Source organism: Microtus oregoni, unplaced genomic scaffold (assembly GCF_018167655.1).
Source record: "Microtus oregoni isolate MIOR12 unplaced genomic scaffold, Mior012 000031F_ref0000149, whole genome shotgun sequence".
Lineage (NCBI taxonomy): Eukaryota > Metazoa > Chordata > Mammalia > Rodentia > Cricetidae > Microtus > Microtus oregoni.
Genome location: NW_024543090.1, coordinates 14,396,499 through 14,420,450, shown reverse-complemented (window position 1 = coordinate 14,420,450; position 23,952 = coordinate 14,396,499). Strand labels below are relative to the sequence as shown.

General features: G+C 42.1%; 1 protein-coding gene across 1 annotated transcript in view; it reads left to right on the top strand.

The window, feature by feature from the left end:
- The window catches only part of Ryr3 (ryanodine receptor 3), a 522,546-nt gene that overhangs the window by 297,413 nt on the left and 201,181 nt on the right, over nt 1–23,952 (top strand). The window contains exons 20-27 of the mRNA XM_041678998.1: nt 5,554–5,770; nt 11,327–11,431; nt 13,089–13,192; nt 14,345–14,428; nt 16,600–16,759; nt 18,560–18,707; nt 20,451–20,659; nt 21,210–21,384. Coding sequence (XP_041534932.1) covers nt 5,554–5,770; nt 11,327–11,431; nt 13,089–13,192; nt 14,345–14,428; nt 16,600–16,759; nt 18,560–18,707; nt 20,451–20,659; nt 21,210–21,384 — 1,202 coding nt within the window. The remainder of the gene's footprint in view (nt 1–5,553; nt 5,771–11,326; nt 11,432–13,088; nt 13,193–14,344; nt 14,429–16,599; nt 16,760–18,559; nt 18,708–20,450; nt 20,660–21,209; nt 21,385–23,952) is intronic.

The following is a 23,952-nucleotide window of genomic DNA, read 5'->3' as shown; positions in this document are numbered from 1 at the left end:
CTGGTATTTTTATTTCCAGGAGGCTATGACTGAAACATTTGCTTATCTCTGAGATAAAGAAATCTTTATCTTTGTAAACTCTTTAGGAAGAGAAAGAAATTTTCATAATATTGGAATTCTTGGAAGAACCTCAGAAGATAGCAAAAGTTCTTTGATGGGAGAGATTAGATTGACTAAATTGTAGATAGATGATAGATAGATAGATAGATAGATAGATAGATAGATAGATAGATAATAGGTAGATATAGACATATACTTATATGTGCACATACATAATTTTAAATCTATGCTCTGTATGTAAGAGAAAGCATTCAATATTTTTCTTCTGAATCTGGCTTATTTCACTTAACATAATGATTTCTACTTGTATCTACTTTCTTGGAAAGTCATGATTTCATTCTTTTCTTTATGGCTGCATAAAGGAAATTATATATATCATGTTTTCTCAACCAACAATTTCCTGCCTATTTGTAAATAGTATAAAAATAAATGCAGAATTCAAGCATTTCTGAATTAGGTGGTTTCCAGTCATATATATACCCAAGAGTGGAATAGCTGGGTCATATGGTTCTATTTTAGGTGCTTTGAGAAATCACCACACTTGCTCCATTGTGGTTTACAGTCTCACCAGCAGTGAATAAGGGTTCACCTTTCCCACATTCTCACCAGAAACTCTTCTTGTTGTTGTTTTATTTTATTTTCTTAGCTATTCTTACTGGAGTAACTTAGGATGTCAAAGCAGTCTAAATTCCTATGAGAACAATTTTAAAATCTGTAGGGAGAAATCTGAGGATAAAGAACAACTCATTCTAATGAACACTATTCTTGAATTCTCAACTTAACAGTTGGTAGAAGCTGAGAAATTTGATGGAAACCAGAGGGCAGGGGAAAAGCACCTAAAGAAAAAGAAATTTACTTTTCAATTTTATGTACTCACTTGTACATAAAATTGAATGAGGCAGAGTTTTTTTTTTATTAAGGTCAAGATTAAGTGTCCAATAAGGAATTTATTGAGAAAAACAGACAGGTACATGAAATTTCAATTTCTACACCTGGAAATCCAAGTTTTGGACTTCTGACCCTGAATGAGTTTTTGGGTGGATACTGTAAACTTTTTATTGTTTCTGTCAGGAATAAAAATACTGAGGTCCATGATTTAAAACCTTCGACCTTTTGATTATAAAATAGAGTTGTAGCAGTGAAGAGTCAAAAGCTCAACCAGTTTAGCCCTGCAGTGAGAGTCCAGGCTGCTCTCTCAGGAGCTGCCCCTACTCAGTAAGCCAGAGAGAGTCCAGGTTAACCTCTCAAGGAGCTGCCCCTATCCAGTAAGCCAGTGAGAGTGCAGGCTAGCCTCTCAGGGAGCTGCTCCTATCCAGTAAGCCAGTGAGAGTCCAGGCTAGCCTCTCGGGGAGCTGTCCCTACCCAGTAAGCCAGAGATAGTCCAGGTTAGCCTCTCAGGGAGCTGCCCCTACCCAGTAAGCTAGTGAGAGTCCAGGCTGGTCTCTCAGGGAGCTGCCCCTATCCAGTCAGCCAGTTTCTGTTTCAGAACTCTCTAGGTCTCGGAGACATCTATTTAGGAATTGTCATGAGCTATCGAATTGGTACAGTGGTCATGTAGCCCTGTACCATTGGGTGGCATTCATTATAACTGTTACCTCTCTCACCAGTGAGGTCCATTTGTAGATTTTTTTTTAGTGAGCTGAATGCTGGACCCTTCTTCCATGATCTTTGGCATAGCCATGCCCCGTGTCTTCCTTCATTTCATCCCACTCCCAGTCCACCTGCTCCAGCCCTGGGTTCTGCTCTGCCACTCACCTTTCTGGGCAGGTGTCCTTGAGTGAAGAATGAGGACATGCTCTTCTGTGAAACCTGTATTTGTTCCTCTAGGGGCTAGACTCTGGCACAACTCTGATCAAAAGCCCAAATATCTACTATACGGCCATTTCTTGCTGACTGCTCTTTACCCCACCAAACTCCAGGGGATGCTGACTTCCCTCTGAGAAGTTCCCATCAGTTTCGATGGATAGACAAACTCCTCAGTCCTCTGCAGTTCTCTCTAAAAGGGTCTTTACATGTAGATCAATGTGACCTGAGGCTGATAGAACTATCTTCATGATTGTTTTTGCTGTAATCTGCAAAGTTGACTGTACATTTCTCTCTAGAGTATCAAGATACTGGGATTCTAAATGATGCATTCATAAGTCTGCCTTTGAACTTCTTGCAAAACTTAGATAACCCTCATCAACACTGTACTTTAATCTGGGGGTATAACTCAATCCAAGAATAGTTGCCTAGCATGTACAGAGTTATGGGTTCAATCTGTATTTCCAGAACAATAAATAAAGATTCCATAGTTGAAGTAGGTTTGGGACATTTTCTATCCTTCTGATTGTTCTAGTCAAACTTAACATGTTATCACATGTCGTTTCTTTGAGCTCAGTCTGTATCCACGGGGACAGAAACAGTCCCATCCTCCAGCATTGGAGGCTCTTTGTTGGATCCCTTCCCACAGGCTCTGTCAGGTTGTTCCTGGACAGTGAGAGGAGGGCAGACAGCTGGAGGGTTGCCTTGGGCCAGGGCCTATCCAGCCCCACCTGCTGGGAGGCAGGGGCTTTCATCCAGCCAGACTTCAGAAGCAGTACACAGCCTTGTCTTCTGCCCAGTGAAGCACAGCATACGATGTCTGAAGAGGAGTGCCCCCGTCAGCAATAAGCACTCCTTTCTGCCTGTATTAATTTCACATTTTACAATTCTTGTGCCCATTACAAGGAGATACAGCTTATAACCAAATTATCTTTCTCATTTTAATAATGAGGCATAAAACCAGAAAGCATTGTTCTCTTTAAATACTACACAGAAGCTGACCAGTCTTGATTTGTTGTCTACCCAGTGTATTTTAAAACACAAGAAAAATTTCAGAACTAGACTTAACTGGCAAGAGTGTTTATGAATAATTAAGTCTAGCTAACTTGCTAGAAGGCCACATGATAGACCATTTATGTATTCCTGTAATCCATACAGTAGCAAGGAACCAACACTCATGCCCCATGAGCTCTCAGTATAATGAACTTATAGAAAGGATCCTCGGTGGGAAGGGAGGAGCTGGTAACTTGCCTTACTATTTCTTCACTCAGACAAATCCCCTTTTATCCTATACATCCAGCATGCCAATGGCACAATCTGTTAGATTCAACTGAACTGGGAAATTCTCATCAAATAAATTTGTGGTTTAGTCATTACTTCCAGAAGGTTCACTAAATTAGAAACACTACAGCCTAATGACTCAATTTCATTTTAATGTCATTGCTCATATTCTTGATACACATAAATCATTCCCTATTGCATAACACTTTGGGTAGGCACACTCCTAGGGGCAATTGTGCTTCTAATTCTATACCATTGTTGCTTAGTGCTTTAAAATAGAGAAGTGGGAGCCTCTGCATGATTTCTGTAATTAATTTAAACAGCATTTTATAAAAGGCCATTTCAATAATGTGTTCTTATTGGAAAGGGAAAAAAAATTGACATTTCTTACTCGGAGGGATTTTTATTTTCCAGATTCCTAATTAGGATATTTCCACAATTGCAATTATGGAATTTTTCTTACATGGCTCCCCTCCCAGAATGCTCCAATTAATGGAAGTGATGCCTAGTGCAAAATGTCCTGTTGTGAAATCTTTGCTTAATCCTAACCTTCCTCCACTTACATCAACCCCTCCCCACATCCAGTCCTAATGCCAAAACAAAACTGGCGTCTGGCCATTTAAATCACCTTGGTCCAAACTACCCTCCTTTCCCTGCAACGATTTCACGCGCTTGATAATTGGTCTCCAGACCTATCTACAAAGGAGTGCTGGAAGAATACTGTATTTCCCCACTTCAAACCCCATGATCGGTTTCCTATCTAGAATAAAGCCAAACGCCTCGCCGGGGTATACACACTGCTGCGTGCAGCCCCGACCCCCATACTTCTTCTCCCATTTCTCAGGTTGATAGTGTCCTCATCCATAGCACTACTTAAAATCTTTTCCAATTTGGGGCCTTTGCACGTGTCTCTCTTCTGAGACCCTCTTCCTCCACGTCTTCGCGCTTTGGCTTCTCCACAGAGTCCTTTCTTGATGCCATCTCTCGAAGCTACCTCCTTCTCCGAGTTATGTCACATACCCCTTCTTTATCCCATGGCATGCCTCCTCGCTGGTAATTAACGAATTTAGCTTCTTGAAATCCTGCTTTTGTTATCCTGGGAGCACTGGAAATGCTGCTTAGAATTGAATCCCCAGTGCAAAGTCAGGTGTGAGTGGTGGAGGCTCACCCATTGGTCTTATTTGCAAAGAGGGAAGTAGTGAGTATCGAATGCCAACACTGAGTTTATACTGATTTTTCCTGGGTGAGATTAGCATTGAGCCTCCAAGAACTATATGACTTACCATGCTTTAGTTAGAAACTGTGCCTATTTCCTTTATTTTATGTAATTGAAGTTGATTTGTGAAAGCTACAGTTCCTACTGGACTAGGATAATGTGAAGTGTCACTGCCTAACGGTATTTACCTTTTCTTCATTGCAGAAAACTTTGGCACTTACCATAACCTAACCTTTACATGTAATTCGGTTTCTACATGAAACTGGAATTCATCCAGAATGCTTGATAAAACTATTGAGATGTTTTTTGTGTGTTAGTAACTGCTGTCTGTCTACCATTACTGTGAGCCCCAAAGAGTTCTTTCTCCTTCTTTGGGGAATGAGAATGGGTTGGACCAAGGTAGTACCAGCAGCTAGAGGCCCAATTTGGATTTAGAATTGAAATGTCAGGAATTTCTGTTAGATCGTGTGTGTGTGTGTGTGCGTGTGTGTGTGTGTGTGTGTGTGTGTGAGAGAGAGAGAGGGGGGGGGAGGGGAGGTTGAAGTGTGTGGATCAAGGTTGTGCTCTAGAAATTGAGTGGACCATGGCATCAAGTCTGAATGCCAACAGAGAGATGGTGCCCGTTAGGAAGGCATTGACATCCCAGGTAACAACTGCTTGTCCCTTTACCCTCCTGCAGTTACCACCTACAATTGTCCTCATATGACTCTGGGAACTGCAGCCTCTGCTGTCTTGAAAACTCTACTGTTGCATATTTCGCTTGAACATTCAGCATTTACTATCTTATCGATATAATTTTATTTTCTTTAACTAGCATATGAGTAATTGACTTCAAGTAAAGATACCCATTTCCATGGTGAAGTTTCAATATGATATGTATAGAGAAGAATCTTGCTATCTTCTCAATACTGAAGTAACATCTACTGTAATTACCTACTGCAGTAAGAATAAGCACCAAGTGACTTATGAATAATAAACCTTTTAAGAGCATGTCACTGAAGTTCACCTTAGAAAGGTGCCTGAGCACTCAGTTCTCTCTGTCATTGTCTACATACATGAAAATATATGCTATGCTGGATCCAAATTCAGTGAGTTCCAAACAGTATGGTTGAATGTGGATACAACCTTTAAGATACAGTTATATGAAATAGGATGGTTTTTGACCTCTCTTTTCTGCTGTCTTGAAATGACAGAGTACGCTTCCTGATGGGTGGTCGGCATGGAGAATTTAAGTTCCTGCCTCCCTCTGGCTATGCCCCTTGCTATGAAGCCCTACTGCCAAAGGAGAAAATGAGATTGGAGCCTGTCAAAGAATATAAACGTGATGCAGATGGTGTCAGGGATCTGTTGGGTACCACTCAGTTCCTCTCCCAAGCCTCTTTCATCCCTTGTCCCATAGACACCAGTCAGGTAAGTCCAAATTACAAATGACAGGCAATCTCAGTGAACATACTGAGGATGTGCCCCCCACCTAAGGCACTGTACTGAAGAGTGCAGATAAATAGCCAATATTCTTGGAAAATTCATATCCAAGTTGAATATATAAGAACAAATACGTTATTTTTTAAAGGTCAAATGTAATAAATGCAGAATGAACAGTATGCATGTCCTTTAGGGTGGGATGTTTATAAGAGTCTGTGAGAACAGATGGGATTTCATCTGGACCTTTACAGAGCTCAAGCGGAAAGGGGCACTGGGCAGTGGGCTAACAGCATAGGAGGAGGTGACATAACAGCAATGGGATGAATAAGGGCTTGGAGTAGAAACACAGAGTCGGGACAGGTACCAATGTCGGGTCTCACACGGATGGACAGTTGTGAGAAGAACATGGAGATAGCAAGTTGGAAATAGAGAGGAAATGACATGGGCCCTACAGGAGTGGTTGGAGAGTGGGTACTTTCCACATTCCTGTGGTAGGATAGAGCTTGCAGAAGCTTTCAGAGACTTCATCCATCAGAGCCATCTCTGTGCATGTTTTTGAATGTGCAGGAGTACTTTGGTGTGAAAAACGTGTGTGTGTGTGTGTGTGTGTGTGTGTGTGTACATGTGTGCATGCATGTGTGTCTGTGTGTATGTACACGTGCATGGAGGCCAGAAGAACGTCATACTTAGGAAAGTCATCTCTCTTCTTTGAGTCAGAGTCCCTCATTGACCTGAAGCTCATCCATTAGGCTAGATTTGCTGACCAAGGAACCCCGTGGATCCCTATCGGTGCTGGGATTAAATGAATATGGAACCCTGGCATTTTTAATAGATTTGGGGATCGATTTCCAGCCCTTGTTTTGGCTTTACCAACAGATCCATCTCCTCAACTCCACGAAAGCTTTATAAATCACTATTCTAGATGCTGTAGAGCAGTGGTTCTCAACCTTCCTAATGCTGTGACCCTTTCATACAGTTCCTCATGTATGATGATCCCCAACCACCATAAAATTATCTTCATTGCTGCTTTATAACTGTAATTTGCTACTGTTATGAATTGTAATGTCAATATTTGATAGGAAGGATATATGATATGCAGCCCCTGTGAAGGGGTTATTCAACCCCTGAAAGAGGTTGAGACCCATAGTTTGAGAACAACTGCTATAAAAGTTAATGAAAAAGACCTTACTTATAAAGTACTTAGAGCTACCAGTATATATGAATAATTGGTCCTTTCCCGTATGTTTCTAGTGCACATTTCCATAACAGTCATATGACCCTATTACATTTAGCTTTCAGGTGCTCTGATTGATCTTATACTCTCTATGCATCCAAAGCTGGCTTAACACTTAGCAGTCTCCAGCCCCAGCTTCCCATGTTCTGGAATTGCAGCCATACGTCGTCATACCCAACTTATTCATGCATGAATGATGAATCTGTTTCTCCCCTCCTGGAGTCAGTCATTTTAATTCCCTATAAAATGGAAAACTGCATTTCTCTGCTCCTTCCAAAGCATAACTCAATCTCTGAGGTGCAGAGAAGGGCTTTGCTAGGAATCTGAGGAGCTTGTGAGTTTCAGAAAATCCCAGAAACCAGAGAGTCTGGTTACCGTGTGTTCTGGGTGTAACAGAAAGCAATGACATCTTGAAATTTGCATGCAAATGGATAGGACTAGAAAAAAAAATCCTGAGTGAGGTAACCCAGACTCAGAAAGATGAACATGGTATGTATGTATATATTCATTCATAAGTGGATGCTAGCTATAAAGCAAAAGATATTGAGCCTATAGTTCATGATTCTAGAGAAGCTAAGTAACAAGGTGAACTCTAAGAAAAACATACATAAGTCCACCTGGAAAGGGGAAATCGACAAGATTGCCTGACAAAATTGGGAGCATGTGGGTAGGGGGATTAGGGAGGGTGGAAGGGAAAGAGGAGGGGGAAGAGAACATGAGGGAATGGGATAGTCAAGATGGAGGAAGGACAGAGATGAGAGCAAAGAAAGAGATAATTTTGTTTGAGGGAGCCATTATGGGACTAGCAAGAAACCTGACACTAGAGAAATTCCCAGGAATTTATAAGTATGACCCCAGTTAAGACCCTAATCAATAGAGGAGAGGCTGCCCAAACTGGCCTTGTTCTGTAGTCAGACTGGTAAATATCTTACATGTCACTATAGAAGCTTCATCTAGCAACTGATAGAAACAGAGGCAGAGACCTGCATCGGAGCACTGGACTGAGCTCTCAAAGTCCAGTTGAAGGTGGGAGGAGTGATAATATGAGCAAAGAGGTCAAGACCACGATGGATTCACTCATTGAAACAGTTTACCTGAGCTAATGGGAGCTCACCAACTCCAGCTGGACTGGGAAGGAACAAGCATAGGACTAAACTAGTCCCTCTGAATGTGGGTGACAGTTACATGGATGGGGCAGACTGCAGAGCCACTGGCAGTGGCACCAGAATTTATCCTTACTTCTTGTACTGGATTTTTGGGAACCTATTCTCTTTGGATGGATACCTTGCTCAGCCTAGATATAATAAGGAGGGCCTTGGACCTTCCCCCCAAAGCAGTGTGCCTTACCATCTCTGAGGAGTGGAATGGGGGGGGGGGGGGTAGGTGGAGAGAATAGGAGGAGGGGAGGGTGTGGGAACTAAGATTGGTATGTAAAATGAAAAAAAAAGATAGTTTGTTTTCTTCTTTTGAAAAAAAAGAAAATCACTATGCAAACAACTAAAAAAAGAAAAGAAAGGAAAGAAGGGAGGGAGGGGAGGGGAAGGGAGGGGAGGAGAGGAGAGGAGAGGAGAGGAGAGGAGAGGAGAGGAGAGGAGAGGAGAGAAAGAACTTGCCCTTTACCCTCCTGAGTTCTCTAACTAGGGATGTACAAATTAAACTTTGACTAATAGCTTAGCAAGAGAAAAAAGTATATTTTAATTAGTGAAGCATTGAGAAAGAAGATCAGCTCAGAGAGGAAACAATAAACAGGTCCTTAGAAGATGGGAGACATGGTTGTTGTTTTTTTGACAGTGTCTATCTAGGTATGGTGCTGACATGTCTCTGGTGCCAATGGTCAGTCTTCCCTAGGAAGAAATGGTTGAATTCTTCAGGAGAGTTTTTCGTTTAGAAGAATATGGGAACAGAATATATTCTGTTCAGCAGCAGCTGTTTCCCAGATATCTTCATCTTTAAAATTACACTTATTCCACAGTAACATATTCTGATATTCTGTACTCCTTCACAGATAGAAAGCTGAAGGGACAGAAAGAGAAATGCCTTTTCTGAGCACAGAGTTGTTTGTGCCAGTGCAGGTGACAAAGGCCAGCAACCCTCTGGGCTGGCTGCCCCTGCTCACCTGTCAGAGACGCAAAATTAATAAGACCAGACTTCCTGGAAGAGGCTGGGTAAAACAGAGTTCAAACAAATGAGAGGAAAATCCAATAATAAGAAGAGTTCTCTAAACATGGGTGCAATGATGAGCATTGATTATTGTCTTGGCAGTACCAGCATCCAGCCAGAAGACACACTTCCAGGCACTCTGATGAGGGATATTGTCTGCTAGCCATGGTGGATTATTTTGAATAGGTTGAGGTGGGAAAAACCATTCTAAAGAGGGCAGTGCCATTCCCTGGGCTGTATAAAGGGGTAAGCCAACTGAGCAGCATAAGCATTTCTCTCTCTCTCTCTCTCTCTCTCTCTCTCTCTCTCTCTCTCTCCTGACTGTGGCTGCCACATGGCCAGGCACCCCCTCCAGCTCTTTCTTTCCTGCAGTGATGGATTACACCCTTGCCCACCATGATATTCTGTAACTGAAAGCCAAAATAAACTCACTCTCCCCTTAAGTTGCTTTTTGTCAGTGTTTTTAATCACAGCACCCAGAAAAATAGATAATGCAGAATTAAAGATTTGGAAATGAAAGAGGTGTATATGCAAGTCCTGGAGCTTTGATGTCTAGACCTGAAACTGAATTTTTCAGGACTCTGTAAAAAAAGCAACGCTTCTAGCTAATAAGAAAATTCTCTTTAAAGAGATGTATTTTATTACTGTGAATTCTTTGAAGAGATGTGGTTCATTACCATGAATACCTTGTAATTTTTTAGAATCTATCATTCTGTGAAATTATTGTCAAAAGAGAACTTAAATATAAGATACCCAAAGTCCTCCCTAGGGCACATTAAGAAATACTTTGTAGGTTAAGAATTATCAACTCCATCATTTAATGCTTATCCCAACCAGATTCTTTCCTGGTTACATCCCCAGCCCCTCACTGAGTGCTAGGAGATAGGACGCATTGCCCTAGAACCAACCTGACACTCCCAAGCAGCAATTGTCAATCCCATGCTGCTTTGCCCCAAGTTACCAGTTGAAACCACTAAGATTATGATGCACACTTATTTGTGGAGGTTATTTTCTCCAGCAAGTGTATCTCTCCCTTTCTCTGGAGCATTTTAGTTCCTGAAGCCTGAAAATCCATCTTAGGGCTATGATCAATGATCGGACATTTAGTTGGTACAGACGGCATTTAGTTAGCCAACAAAGCCATGTGCAGTAAGGACTTGTCTGCTGGTAACCTCTCCTATTGTGTTCTTCATCAAAAACATCATGCCACTTACCTAAATGACCTTTTCATAATTTTATTACAATGGTTTTTGAAATGTTTTTAAACTTTTGTTAATTCTTGGGAATTGTATTGAGTGTATATATTTTTCTATAATATATTTTCTCTATGAGCTCCATCTACCCACCTCAACAACTGAAATTCTTTCTGATGGTGGATTTTTAGTAATAGAAACCCTAGTTATTATACCAGAGCTGGGGTTAGAGAGCTAAGCACACTGGCTGTCCTGAGCTGGACAGCTGGGTCCTAGTGCCTGCTAACCGCTGCCAAGCAAGTGTAGGTCCACGGCTAGCATCTTCCAGGAACCAAAGTAGAGAGAGTCTGCTTTTAATTTGGGTCCCTCATTCCTTAGGCACTGTCAAGCTACAGATGTGGAAATAATAATGACAACAATTTAAAGGAAATCAGAAATAGAAAGTGGGCCCTGTTTGTGGTCTCTGTGGGGAAATGGGAACAAAATCCAGGAAAGCTGAGACACTCCCTAGATGTGACCAGCTTACCAAGAAAGGGAGCGAGGGTATTAAATGATAAGTGCTTGAATGGCGTGGAGTGTGTGTGTGTGTGTGTGTGTGTGTGTGTGTGTGTGTGTGTGTACTCCTGGGCTACAGGGCACACATAAAGATCAGAGAACGGCTTTCTTGAGTTGATTCTCTCCTTCCACTCTGGGATGGGGATGAGATCAAATTCAGGTTTGGGTATTGGAGAGTTCTGATAGCGTTCAGGTTGGACATGTAGAGGCATAGAACTAAAGCAGTGGAATAATTTGAGAAGTTTGGAGGAACTTCTCCGAAGTTTGAGAAGTTTGGAGCTCAGGCCAAGAGCAGAGCAGCCCCTCCGCCTCGTTTGCAATGAATTCAGCCCGGGGGCATCTGAGACTTTAATCCAGTTCATGTCTGTAGTTCTGGCTTTTCTCTTGCTCCTTTTTCTGCAGGTTGTTTTGCCACTTCACCTAGAGAAGATCCGAGACAGGCTGGCTGAAAATATCCACGAGCTTTGGGGAATGAATAAAATTGAACTTGGCTGGACTTTTGGCAAAGTATGTGCTCCCGTGGCCAGACCCAGTGGAGTGTGTGGTACTCAGAGGAAGGGTTCCTTGAACATGTCACTGAGGATGGGAATCAGTGAAGCAAAAAGCTCCTCTTCCTACAACTTTCCTGCCTAACCTTTGCAATTAATAGCAGCCTGTTCTCCAGTCAGTCAGCACTGAAGAGACCAGCTTTTCACAGGCACAGCTGGGAACCCACCTCCCAGCTCACCTCCTAACTCTGGTTTCACACACACACACACACACACACACACACACACACCTCACAATTCTCCCTCTTCCCTTTAGAAAAAGCGGTCTGCTCTGTGTGGGTGGTGGGAGCGGGCTGATTCATTGTTTTGAATCTGAAGTTGTTTAACGTGGCTTTCAGACGGATGGCTAAGATTAATGGACACCAGACGGGGTTAGGGAGTCCCTTGCACTAGAAGGCATTTTTCAGGGAGAATGTAAATTGACTTTGCTCTGTGATTTGTCTGAGGTCACTTCTGGAAGCAGGAGGATAGGTGAGTTTTACAGCTTCCTGTGACCCGGACATTTTCTAGTCATACATACTCCTGTTAGTTACCGAAAAGGTCCCTGCACTCTAACCGTGTGTGTGTCCATAGCTGCTGCAAAAGTGTCCTCATGAGTGATCTCCTCTCCGCAGTATGCTCTTGAAGTCTCTCCTTCAGAGAACGCAACACACTTAGACTTTTCAACTGCATTCATTGTTGCAAATATTTTATCACCCTTCCTACTTCATTAGACTGTTGATTTCCCGGGGTGGAGCTATCCGACCTCATTAGTAAGCTCATAAAATCTCGATTAGTACGTTCAAGCATTTATGAAACGACAGTGAATAAAGGAGCGAGTGGATGCTTGGGTCCGTGCTGTTCAGTGCAGCAGTCACATAGGGCTGCTGAACAGTTGAAAGGTCTCTAGTCAGGATTGTGATGTGCTGTGTGGTGGATCTAAAACTCACATGGGATTTTCATTTGTTTGAGATAGCAGCTCCAGCTGTCCTGAGACTTCTATAGACCTGGCTGGCCTTGTACTCCTAGATCCACCTGCCTCTACCTACTGAGAACTGAGATTAAAGGCGTGTGTCACTGTGCCCAGCTTCGCACTGTATTTTTAAGACTAGTTTTACACTATTTTATTCTTATAAAAAAAATATGCTACATGTATAGAGCTAAATAAAATACATTGTTAAAGTTAATTTGATCTAGTTATTTTGTTTTTCTAACATGGCCATTAAAATTTTTGAGATTACACATGAGGTCCATACCCATTGTCCTTTTGTGATTATGTGTGTGGTCCATATCTGTAGCCATGTTCAGAAGCGTGCTGTCCTCCAGTAACATTTTGGTGACATAAATTTTAACAAAAGCACGGCTACAACTTACAAAATTACTTTCTTGGAAAAGCATGCTCTAAACAGAGACACCTGTGTAGAAATACGTGCACAGAGTTCAAGCCATTGACAGCTTGAGAACCGTGTACAGCCATTCCTGAGAGAGGCACACACGTTCACTTATCAGCAAGTCGCTGTCTTTGTCTGACTGGTGGTATGCGTGGTCTTGGGCCCTCGAACGATGTTCATTTCTTTCTTCAGGACAGAGCCAGCTGTCAAAACTTAAATTCTCTTCCTTCTCATGTTGTCACCTAGATACGGGATGACAACAAAAGACAACACCCCTGCCTTGTAGAGTTTTCAAAGCTCCCTGAAACTGAGAAGAACTACAACCTGCAAATGTCAACGGAAACCTTGAAGTGAGTGCTTAATTGAATGTGGACTAACACAGTGAGGGGGGCGATTTGATGCATTGTCTCTAAACTGCAAAGGTGTGTCCCCCTTGTCAGCAAACATGACACACTGAGAAATCGCAGGCAGTGGTGATTCTTCATGTCACAGAGCCTAGCATGGTGAGGAGCTGACCCACAATACTATTTAGTATATGTATTTCTCCAGAGACTATTTTGCCATTTGCTGTTTTCTAGAAATAGTGTGGGGATGTAGGATGCAGTTCAGGAGGGGCAGGAGGAAGGAGAGAAATAGAATCAAAGGACCAAATGTCATTTGTCATTGATATTAAATCAAGTTTTTTTAAAAGGTATTTTTAAAAATGAAAGAAAATTATGGTTTGATTACTAAAATCCCAAATTCTTATTGATTTTTTAATTGTGCCATGAATCCCATTCACAGTCCTAAAAAAAAAAAAAACTAGATATCCTAATCCACATCGGTACCTCCAATTTTTAATTCACTTTGTGTTTGTTATCTATTGTTTCTTTGTATTTCCCTGCTCTCTGTCAGTGCAGAACAGTCTAATATTGGCTTGTTGACATAACAAAGATGTGAACTGCTTTGTCTCATAGGCTCATTTATCCACCATCTTTAATTCCAAAGAGTTTTAAGCATCTTGGTACATCGAGTATAGCTCAAGGTGCTATACTGACCTCGCTTAGCAAATATTTACTGGCCTGAAGAGTTGATGTTAGAATCCTGTCTATTCCATGAAATCAAGTGTTTGATATAATTCAAAGTGAATTTATAAACTAGAAAATGTCTCCATGTGGGGCAATTAACAAGCTTCTCTTTCATGTTCTTATGCCTGCTATCATCTAAATCAGAAGTTGGCACATTATGGCCTGTGGGATAAACAAACCAGCCACCTGTTTCTGTAAATATATTTTCATTGCAATAAAGCTGGGCTCATTTTTTTTTTTTTTGCATTTTATCGGTGGCTACTTTTATTCCGTATTGGCAGAGTTGGGACACACAAAGCCTTGCTGTCTGTCCCTTTGCAGAAAATGTTGGCCAACTTCTGGTCTAAATGAATTTCTTCTGTCCACTTAACCAGCTCAGACATGGGTTAGAGCTCCTGCAGTTAACGCCAATCTCTTCCTTGTGTTCCATCACAGAACCCTGCTGGCCCTGGGGTGCCACATTGCTCACGTTAACCCGGCTGCTGAAGAGGATCTCAAGAGAGTCAAACTGCCCAAAAAGTAGGTGAATTTTCTAATGATTCAAGCTGAGTGTAAAAGATGAGAGGGTGGAGGCCTGTGTACAAAGGCAGGGGGCAGATCATATACCTGGTAGCATCTTAGAATATTAGCATCTTAGAATATTCCCCCAGTTACTTAGATGGCACTGAGACCCTCAGGAGAAGCCTACTGTAAGGAAACATTTCAAGATCCCCTCTCTGTTTGTTCCTTCTGCCCATACCTAATAATACTATGCTTAATTTTGAGCTAGGAGGTCTACCAACCTCAAATTAGCGCACTCTCTTTAGTCAATAGGAAGGGCAGTTGGCAACAGCTTGGAAATGGTTCCTAGTCACTGCAGATATTCACTCCATGTCTCTGGCACTGTGCGAACATCTAAGTCCTTCATGGAAGTGGGAATCTGTACCAAGATTCCATTCGCCTCTGTGTGTCTGCGTGTCCTACTATCTTCCCACCTCTACACTTAGACCAAGTCACACATTCAGGTACCTGCTCACTGGTACATCTGCTGGCTCATTCACTGTTTCATTCTCTTTCTCCTCAGTGCCAGCCCTGGGTACAACACACAGTAAAACACAAGTGTCATGATAGAACCCAAAACAGTGCCAGCCTTAATCAAATGCTCGCCATCCCCATCCTTCTTCAACTCCCACACTGATGAGTCACTCTTCCACATAGCACCTAGCATCAAGGAAATCACATCTAAGAGATGGAGAGGCACATTCCTAGCTGAGGTTGCTAGAACCGGGATATATTGATGTGTGTTGAGTCTGCCAGAAGGAGTTGTCCTGAGATGGTAGAGACAGGGCCATTTCCTATGACTATAACAGATTCTGTATCTTGTACTATCCAGCGTGTTCTATACAGAATGGGCTTCATTCAGACTATCATGTTCCAGTTCTTGCTCTAGCCTGGGCAGTCCACAGTCCTAAATCCCTTCAGCATCTATGGACTGATATTCCCACATGGATGTAATTAGCTGTTCTGGGGATAGTTACCCTATTCGTAGTGTACCCAACCTCCCCCTTACATGATACACCTACCTGAGTTGTAGTAAGATCTTTCACATTTGCTTGCTATGTCTCAAATTATAGGCACTTGAGGCCGTGACTCCTGAACTGGAGAGCCAACTGCAAAAGTCACTTCAAGCTCACAAATTTTCAGTTGTCCTGACTTTTTATCTTAACTTCAAGAACAAAAGTTGAGCTTTGTAAGAATGAGTAGCCATTCTGTGCTGTTTTATAAGAAAGCCTTTGGCTCAGCTTTTATCCTTGCAATATATAAAAATGAATTTGTATTAACTGTTTTCTTGTGTTATACTTTGAAGTCTATGAGAATATATTAGTTATAAGGCGGTACAATAGCAACTTCATCTGTGAACATAAAATAGAGTTTGCTTTATCTACCAACCAAAGAGGGGAGATTTTATTTGTGCCCTCATTTGCTCACTGAGTATGTGTGTGTATTGAATGTACATTTGATCGTAGTAAAATAAAATAAAACTGGTTAATACAGAGCTTCATTGCTGTTTACAGTACTGGGAGTAAGAACTATGAGTGTTCAGTCATAGATGGGCTGGCTGTATCAACCCCATACCAAAGGTTTGGGGAACATCCCAGAAAAGGGTACAGGAAGAGCTAGAGGGTGGGAAGACATGCTGTGAAATTCTGTTCTGTGGACATTACATGGTTGTTGCACACATGAACTCAGAGCAGCTGTGGTTATCTGCAGAAGACAGATATGGTGATCTATCAACAGAACTTCACAAGATCAACAGTAAAAAGAATGTCAACAAGAGGTGGGAGGAGTTCCAGAGACACTAACTTCCACCCAGGAACCATTGGCAGCTGATGGCTGCCTGCTAGGGATGGAGAGTCAATTTTCTTTCAATGGGGGCTACTGGCAGGTTACCCATGCTTCACTGGATAAGCCCACACCTTTGCAGATATGGGAATTTCTAACTGGACTCAATGCATTATTTTTTTAAAGGCATTAAACTTGAAGTGAGTTATGTTAGAGGAAGCATGGGGGCAATTGGAAGAGGTAATAGGGTATTGATAGAGATACGTTATACATATATGTAATCCTCAGAGGATAAATTTGTAAAAATCTAGAAAAAGAGAATCTTGTGTAGTCATTCAAAATGTTTATACTTTTGCATTCACTTGTAGCTATATGATGTCCAATGGGTACAAGCCAGCTCCTTTGGATTTATCTGATGTTAAGCTGTTACCACCTCAAGAAATTTTAGTGGATAAGCTTGCTGAGAATGCACACAATGTTTGGGCAAAGGACAGAATAAAACAAGGATGGACCTATGGCATTCAACAGGTGAGGAGTGCTGGGTCAAGCATGCTAGAGAAGTAGATGTGGTCATCTATCAAAATGTCATTCTGCCGTGAAGCATGTGAGATTGGAATATGGGCACTGCTCTTGCCCTCTATCCCTCACACTGTGCTTTGTTTATTATTTATGGAACCGTGGACCAGCGAAATTTGTAACTGTCACATTGACATTGACTACAGGCATCATTTCAATGTTGCAGAAGTGGATAAAGTTTATCTTTCCTGTAGTTAGAGATTCGCCGATAAAGTGCACACACGGGGCGATGTATTTTATCCCACCCTCTGTCTTACTGTTTTTACCATAGAGTCAAGATTTCATGATACCCTCCAAGGCCAGGGTTTGGAACAAATCAATACCCTGGGCCAGTAGTATTTCTGGGATAAGATATGAAAACGAATCAACATCATGGGTCAGCAGTAGTTCTGAGATAGCCCCTAAAATAGCTACCACTGAGATCAATTCAAGGGGGAAATAGACCAGAAAAGGAGTGAACCAATTTGCCCAGAAGCCCCCATACACACACACACACACACACACACACACACACACTTTGGGCCATTGAGCTAAGGATCCTTGAGCAAAACTGGAACTCCTGGCTTGATTTTGAAGCAACCTAACTGCAAAGTTAGGTGTGTGTGACTTCGTAATGAGGAATCCAGCATAGTTAGCATCAGGATTCATTGCAAGCCATTTGACCCAGCCCTTTCCCTAAACTATTTCCCCCATCTTACTAATCACTAAGGGTTATTATTCAGAAAGTTCACATGAGTTAGCTCATACCTCGGCCTCTGTGTTGATTTTTTATCACTAAGACAAAATACCCAACAGAAGCAACGTGGAGAGAAAGAGGAGTAAAGGAGTTGGCTCATGGCCTCAGTTTACAGTCTATCATGGTCGAAGTACATGGCCACAGTAGCTTGGTTGGGGCAGCAGGATCTTATAGCACGTGTTGTTTGGTATCTTCTGGATCAGGCTGCAAAAGAAGATGGGGCCATAACCTTTAAATACTTGCCTACCAGTGTCTCTCTTGGACCATCCCAGCCTCATCTCTTCACAAGGCTCCCAAAACAACACCGCAAGCTGGAGACCAGATGTTCAAATGCACGAGACTGTGGGGGATATTTAAGTTTTAGTTTCAAACTAGGAAATCTCCCAAACTTACTTCTGGGAAATCTGGAAGGCAAGAGGAATTCAGCTATTAAAACATGGAGGCCTGGGGATGAGGAGGTTTGGACAGGGTACCATGCAACTTAGTTTGATCAACTTTTCCTGCAATCGTCATTTCTTTACTCATAGTCTCGCCTAAGGAACTGGGGACCACTCCACTGCATGATGGACCTTTTGTGATAGGATGGATCCACTTTGCCTCTGCCTCTCTTCCAGTGTCTGTCTGATGACTTAAGATGCTGATGTGTTGGGGGGCAGGGGTTGACAGTTAAATGGAGCATGAGTTTCCGTAAGGGAATAGCTACACCTTTCCCATCTGCCTTACCTTGGGAACGGAGGGCGCTAACCAGTTTCATGACACTTCATTTTATTTGCTGGCTGGCATTATTAAAGTGTTGTTTTTAATGCTAGCTTTGAGCATTAGTAAGATTTCTCCTTTTACACTCATTTAATCCTGAAGATAAGTGGCAACTACGCACACTGCTAAATCTCAAGCCACATGGGGAAATCTAATCGACTAGTGTGAGCCAGCCGAGAAGTCAGGAGTATGTGAGTAGGATGGGCTGCTTCTGAAACTGAAATATGTTTTCTTGGCACCTTCCCTTTGGCTTCACATAGGATTTGAAGAACAAAAGAAATCCCCGTCTGGTGCCATATGTATTACTGGATGAGCGCACCAAGAAATCAAATAGGGACAGCCTGCGGGAAGCTATACGGACATTTGTTGGTTATGGATATAACATCGAGCCATCGGACCAAGAACTAGGTAACGAGCTGTAATCACTCATTCTTGCAGTAGTTTACTAAGTAAGTTCCCTTATAAGGAAATGTTATCTTTAAATAGGGCTAATTTACACTATTGTAAATGGTGCAGTTCTTAAAATGTGATATTTTATTCTCACAGAACTTCAGACATGAACATAATGTGTTTTCACTATATTTCATCATGCTCCTCCTTCTAACTCAACATCAGCTCTCACCCTCTCTCCTTCCGACTTTATGTCCTTTTCTGTTTTCTAGCACACTAAGTTCACTTTGTGCTGCCTAGTGGTCTATTTTAGAAGTGGTATTTTGATTTCTGTGAAGCATTATCCCATTGATAGATTTATTAAGCGAAAATGCATACAATGTATTCTGATCCTGATTTTCCCTCCCTTATCTCCTCCCAGATCTTCCCCAGCTCCTTACATCCAACTCCACAGCGTCACCTTCTTTCTCTCTCCCTTTAGGGAAAAAAAAACAGGCAAAAATAAAAACAATTAAAAAATAAAACAGTAAAAATTCCAAGCGACACACACACACAAAAAAATCCATAAAACACAAAATTGGAAACCATATTATACAAGCAAAAGACCAGTAAGATTTTTTTAATGCCCAAGCAAAATAACATGAAGCAAAAAATATCTTGAAAACACCATTGAGTTTGTTTTGTGTCCACCACCTACTGCTGGATATGCAGCCTTCCCTTCATCGTGGTTTATATACCCAGTGAGACTCCAGTGGAAAAGACCTAAGTTTTCCTTTGCTAGTGATTGCCAATTGGAGGCAGCCTCTTGGTTAGGGATGGGAGCTCCTGTCCAATTCCCCCTCTTAGTGCTGGGACCCCATCTGGATTGAACCTGTGCACGCCTCATGACAGATATCTTTACAATGTGCATTTCTATGACCCAGCCCTAGGACAAATACATTTTCTCTAAGGTAGCTAAGCTTTTCAGGATACCTGGTTACAGACCAAATCACATTTATTTTCTCTCATCCTCCAAAACTTGAATGCCAGATTATTTAGAGGTCATGAAATGACTGTTTCCAGTTAAACTTTATTACTGTCAAAATCACCAGTTTACTCTGCAAGTACCAAAGGCCACAGTGGTTCATGAGATGGAATCGGTCCTGGATTCTGAGCTTTTATCCTGCTTACTATGATGCCAAAGAAGTGATTGAACTTTTGTCACGGGGTTTTGATCCTACGTAATGTGATGGCTTTGTGGGAGCCTAGCCAGTTTGGATGTTCACCTTCCTAGATATGGACGGAGGGGGGAGGTCCTAGGTCTTACCACAGGGCAGAAAACCCTGACTGCTCTTTGGACTGGAGAGGGAGGGGCGTAGGGTGGGAGGAGGGGGAGGGAAATGGGAGGCTGGGAGAAGGTGGAAACTTGTTTTTTTAAAAAAAAAAAAAAAAAGAATAAAGAGAAAAAAAATAAAACCTTTTATATAACAAAAAAAAAAAAGAAGAAGTGATTGAACCTCTCTGACCCTCGGTTTTTCTATTCTGACCTTATAAGGTTATTGTGAAGAAATCACTGTGAGGTCAATATTCAGTAAACGGTGGTCGTGGTGTTGTTGTAATGTGCTAATAATGATGGGTGTCATGGTGTAAACAAAATGCCTTATTGCACAGTGGGAGATCTATGACCATCTTCGTCGATGGTTTCAAGTTCTTTGAGGAATGCATAATTATTAAAAGTCTGTGACCGCTCTTTCCCTCCTCCTTATCTTCTGCTTCTCACAGTAACTGACCCCACTGTTGAGAAGGTCAGCATAGACAAGATTCGATTTTTCCGGGTAGAGCGGTCATATGCAGTAAAGTCTGGAAAGTGGTACTTTGAATTTGAAGTGGTAACCGGAGGAGATATGCGTGTCGGCTGGGCCAGGCCAGGCTGTCGTCCTGACATTGAACTGGGGGCTGATGACCAAGCCTTTGTGTTTGAAGGCAGCAGGGTGAGTCCACTCAGTAGCCACTCTCCATTACCACAAATTTACTTTTCCAGAGTTTTCCTTGGAGGCTGGAATTACTGGGAGTCTGGGTCTTAGGCTTCAGAGAAAATAGCTACCACCATTGGATAATAGACATTGAATAAATATTTCGTGGTGATTGCTTCTTTGTTTTTGATTCCGGAAAAGGGGAAGACGATATCCTGCATCCTTTTAGTAATCATTCCCACTTCTACCCTTCCCCCCAAGATGGCTGGCTATGCTCCAGAGGTAACCCATTTAACTCTATAAAGCCGATATATTGTGACACTTTCATGTGTTCTAGAACGAAATGTGTTCAATGTCAAGGCTGACTGTGACCCAGTACACTCAGATCACCTTGTCTTGTGATGCTGTATGTAAGATAGACCCCTGCTCCTGACCTTTTTATAGACAGCATCTGACACTAGAAATTAGGAGATCCTGCTGCCGTGGCCATTTCTCCAGATTCTGGGATTCGTGGGCTTCTTTTCTCTTCTTCTTCTTCTTCTTCTCTCAGACTGATCTTGTTTTGCAGGGTCAGCGTTGGCATCAAGGTAGCGGATATTTTGGACGAACTTGGCAGCCAGGAGATGTGGTTGGGTGTATGATTAACCTGGATGATGCTTCCATGATCTTCACACTGAATGGGGAGCTACTGATCACCAACAAAGGCTCTGAACTTGCCTTCGCTGACTATGAGATTGAGAACGGTAAATCCACCACCCCACCCTCCCTTACCCTGTGGGGTTGAAGGAAAACTGAGGCAAGTTGCTGGAGCTCCCCAGCATTCTAGTGAGAGTACACTATCCTTTGCATATTCAAAATTCTGAGAGATGGCCATCCTTTATGCTGAAATTTCCAAAGAATCAGACAGATAATGGTGATAGTCAGCATGTGCTTGTAAATATAAATTTTGTAGTCAGGCTAATTCCATGCCCTGTGCCTTGACATTTTAAGATTCCCCAGCTTGCTTTTAGTACAATGGAAATGCTAATTGTATAGGGTGGAATGTCCTTGGCAGGAGAGAAAAAAAAAATCAGTGGATTAAAGAATTATCCTTTTATTCTGATTTGAATTGTCATTCTGCATGTTTGTGTAATTGAACTTGATGCTTTGATGAGAACCATTGGAACACAAAAGCTAGATTTAGCTGTTGCCTTGAATGAAATATAATTTATTTTGAAATTCAAACACACTGTGAAACCAAAGCAGAGTCGCGCTTATGATTGGCCGTAGATGGAGGACAATAAGTGCAATGCTTCCAGTGTCACAAAGGAGCAGTTATAGCTAATTATTTTCCTGTCTGCATGAACAAGATGTACACAGATTGTTGGCATATGAAGAAAGAGCGCTGAACTACAAACTGGCAGACTTGCTTCTTTTAAACTGTACAACTCCTAGGGAGACTGCTTGACCGCTCTGGGCTTTCCATTCTTTGTCTACCAAAAGTAAGGGGACAGGTGGAAGAAATCTCATTGTTCTTCCGGATATGAAATTCTGACAGTGACATAGCACAGCGAAGTGCGCGCCCCTGTGCTGTGTGCTGTGCTGCACGCAGCTTCATCAGTTCAGATCGGAAGGCTGCTGCTCTGAGGCTGGAGACAAGAGCCCTCATCACACACCTGCCTCCTTGTGACATCATAGCCCCTGCGCATCTCGTTCCTCCCCCACCCCCCGTAAGTGACTAGGACTCCTTGTGGCACAGAATTTCTGAGAGGTTATGGAAATAGAGTCGGTCTCCAAAACACTAGGGATATATAACTGCATGAGCAAGAGAATAAAAACATAAAAAGCCATGTTCGTGTGATAGAAATGTTCATTTCTTACGGAGTGTTTTAACTTTATGAAGATGTACCTTATTTTGATTTTTTTAGAGACAGGGTTTCTCTGTAGCTTTGGGGCCTAGAAGATGTACTTTTTACAGGCACCTGTTGTCTGCCTTGTGCATGTCCAACTGAACCATTCAAGAGTTTTCCAGGAGCCTAATATTTGGGGAAACAGAAAGTTTGCAGCTGAGTCTGTTTTCCTAGCAAAAAGAAATCACTAAATCCAGGTGGAGGTCATAATTCAATGCCTTTTAACAGATTTAAAATCCATTTTGAAGAAGGTCCTGATTAGAGAGCTAAGTGGGAAGATGTGGTATTGGCATCAGAATAAATGGCGACCGTGCAGCCTTGGATACAAATGAGAGGGAACAGAGCAGATGATATCAGTGCAGTGTAGGGGATCCATCCCAGGGTCCCACCATGTGCCGTGTTATATCGCTGAGTTCAGGAAGATAACGAGGCAACCCAGGTGTTTCCCCAAAGAAGTGTAGGAAAAGTCCGTAGACCAGCACTTTTTTTCTTGGCTTTACTACTGTGTGACCTAGAAGGGGATTATGTATCTACCTGCCTTGGGTTCATGTATAAGAAGCATGAGAATCTCGTCTGACTTGCAGTGTTGAGAGCTGTGTGAAGTTTGTATAGCTTTGCATTAAGTATAAAGCCTTGATGTTTAAGGTACATCCCACCTTGTTAAAAATGCAAAAGTCTCAGCCCCACAGCAGACTCATAGCCAGCATCCTGCCCAAGACTCTGGTGGTTTGTACGTACACATATATATCTTACATTCTGAGAAACGGTAGTCTAACACAGGCGCAAAGGCCAGTGGTGGCAGTGCAGAGGAGCTCCCTTCTAATTGTGGACTAAGTAAGATGGAAATAGGGAAGGTGACTAATAATGCAGAACATGAGTTATAAACAGCAAGTGACTAATGCAGAGTGAAAAAAAACCTCACTCGGGTGGCATCTGAATTGAATGCTGAATAAAGAATCCGGAATGAAATAAGTCAAAGGAATGTAACCCCATCAAGATGCAAGGTGGCTAGTGTTGGAGCAGCAGGGAGCTTCAGGAAGGGTTGGAACCGTAAGAAGGCAGGGTTTTATATATGGGATGGGTAAATGATAGAGCTGGCAAGGCAGATGAGGTGTAGATCACGGCCTTATGTGTCGAGACTCAGCCTTTTCATGCAAGAAATCCATGTCTAATCAGAGCCGAACACCCGCCTCTGTACTTCACCTTGTAGAATGTGCACACTACAGTATTTGAGCAGAGAGGTGCTGAGAAAGAGAGAACTGTTTGAGAGTAGCTTGTCTTTCAAAAAGTTTGTGTGCTGTGATGAAAGAGATGCCTTTATTCTGCAGGGACACGATCTGACCTTCAGAATAACAAATTCTATTATTAGCAAGCTGTCTGATAATAGGCTTGTACTGTAATATGTTTGTGCATTATACTGTA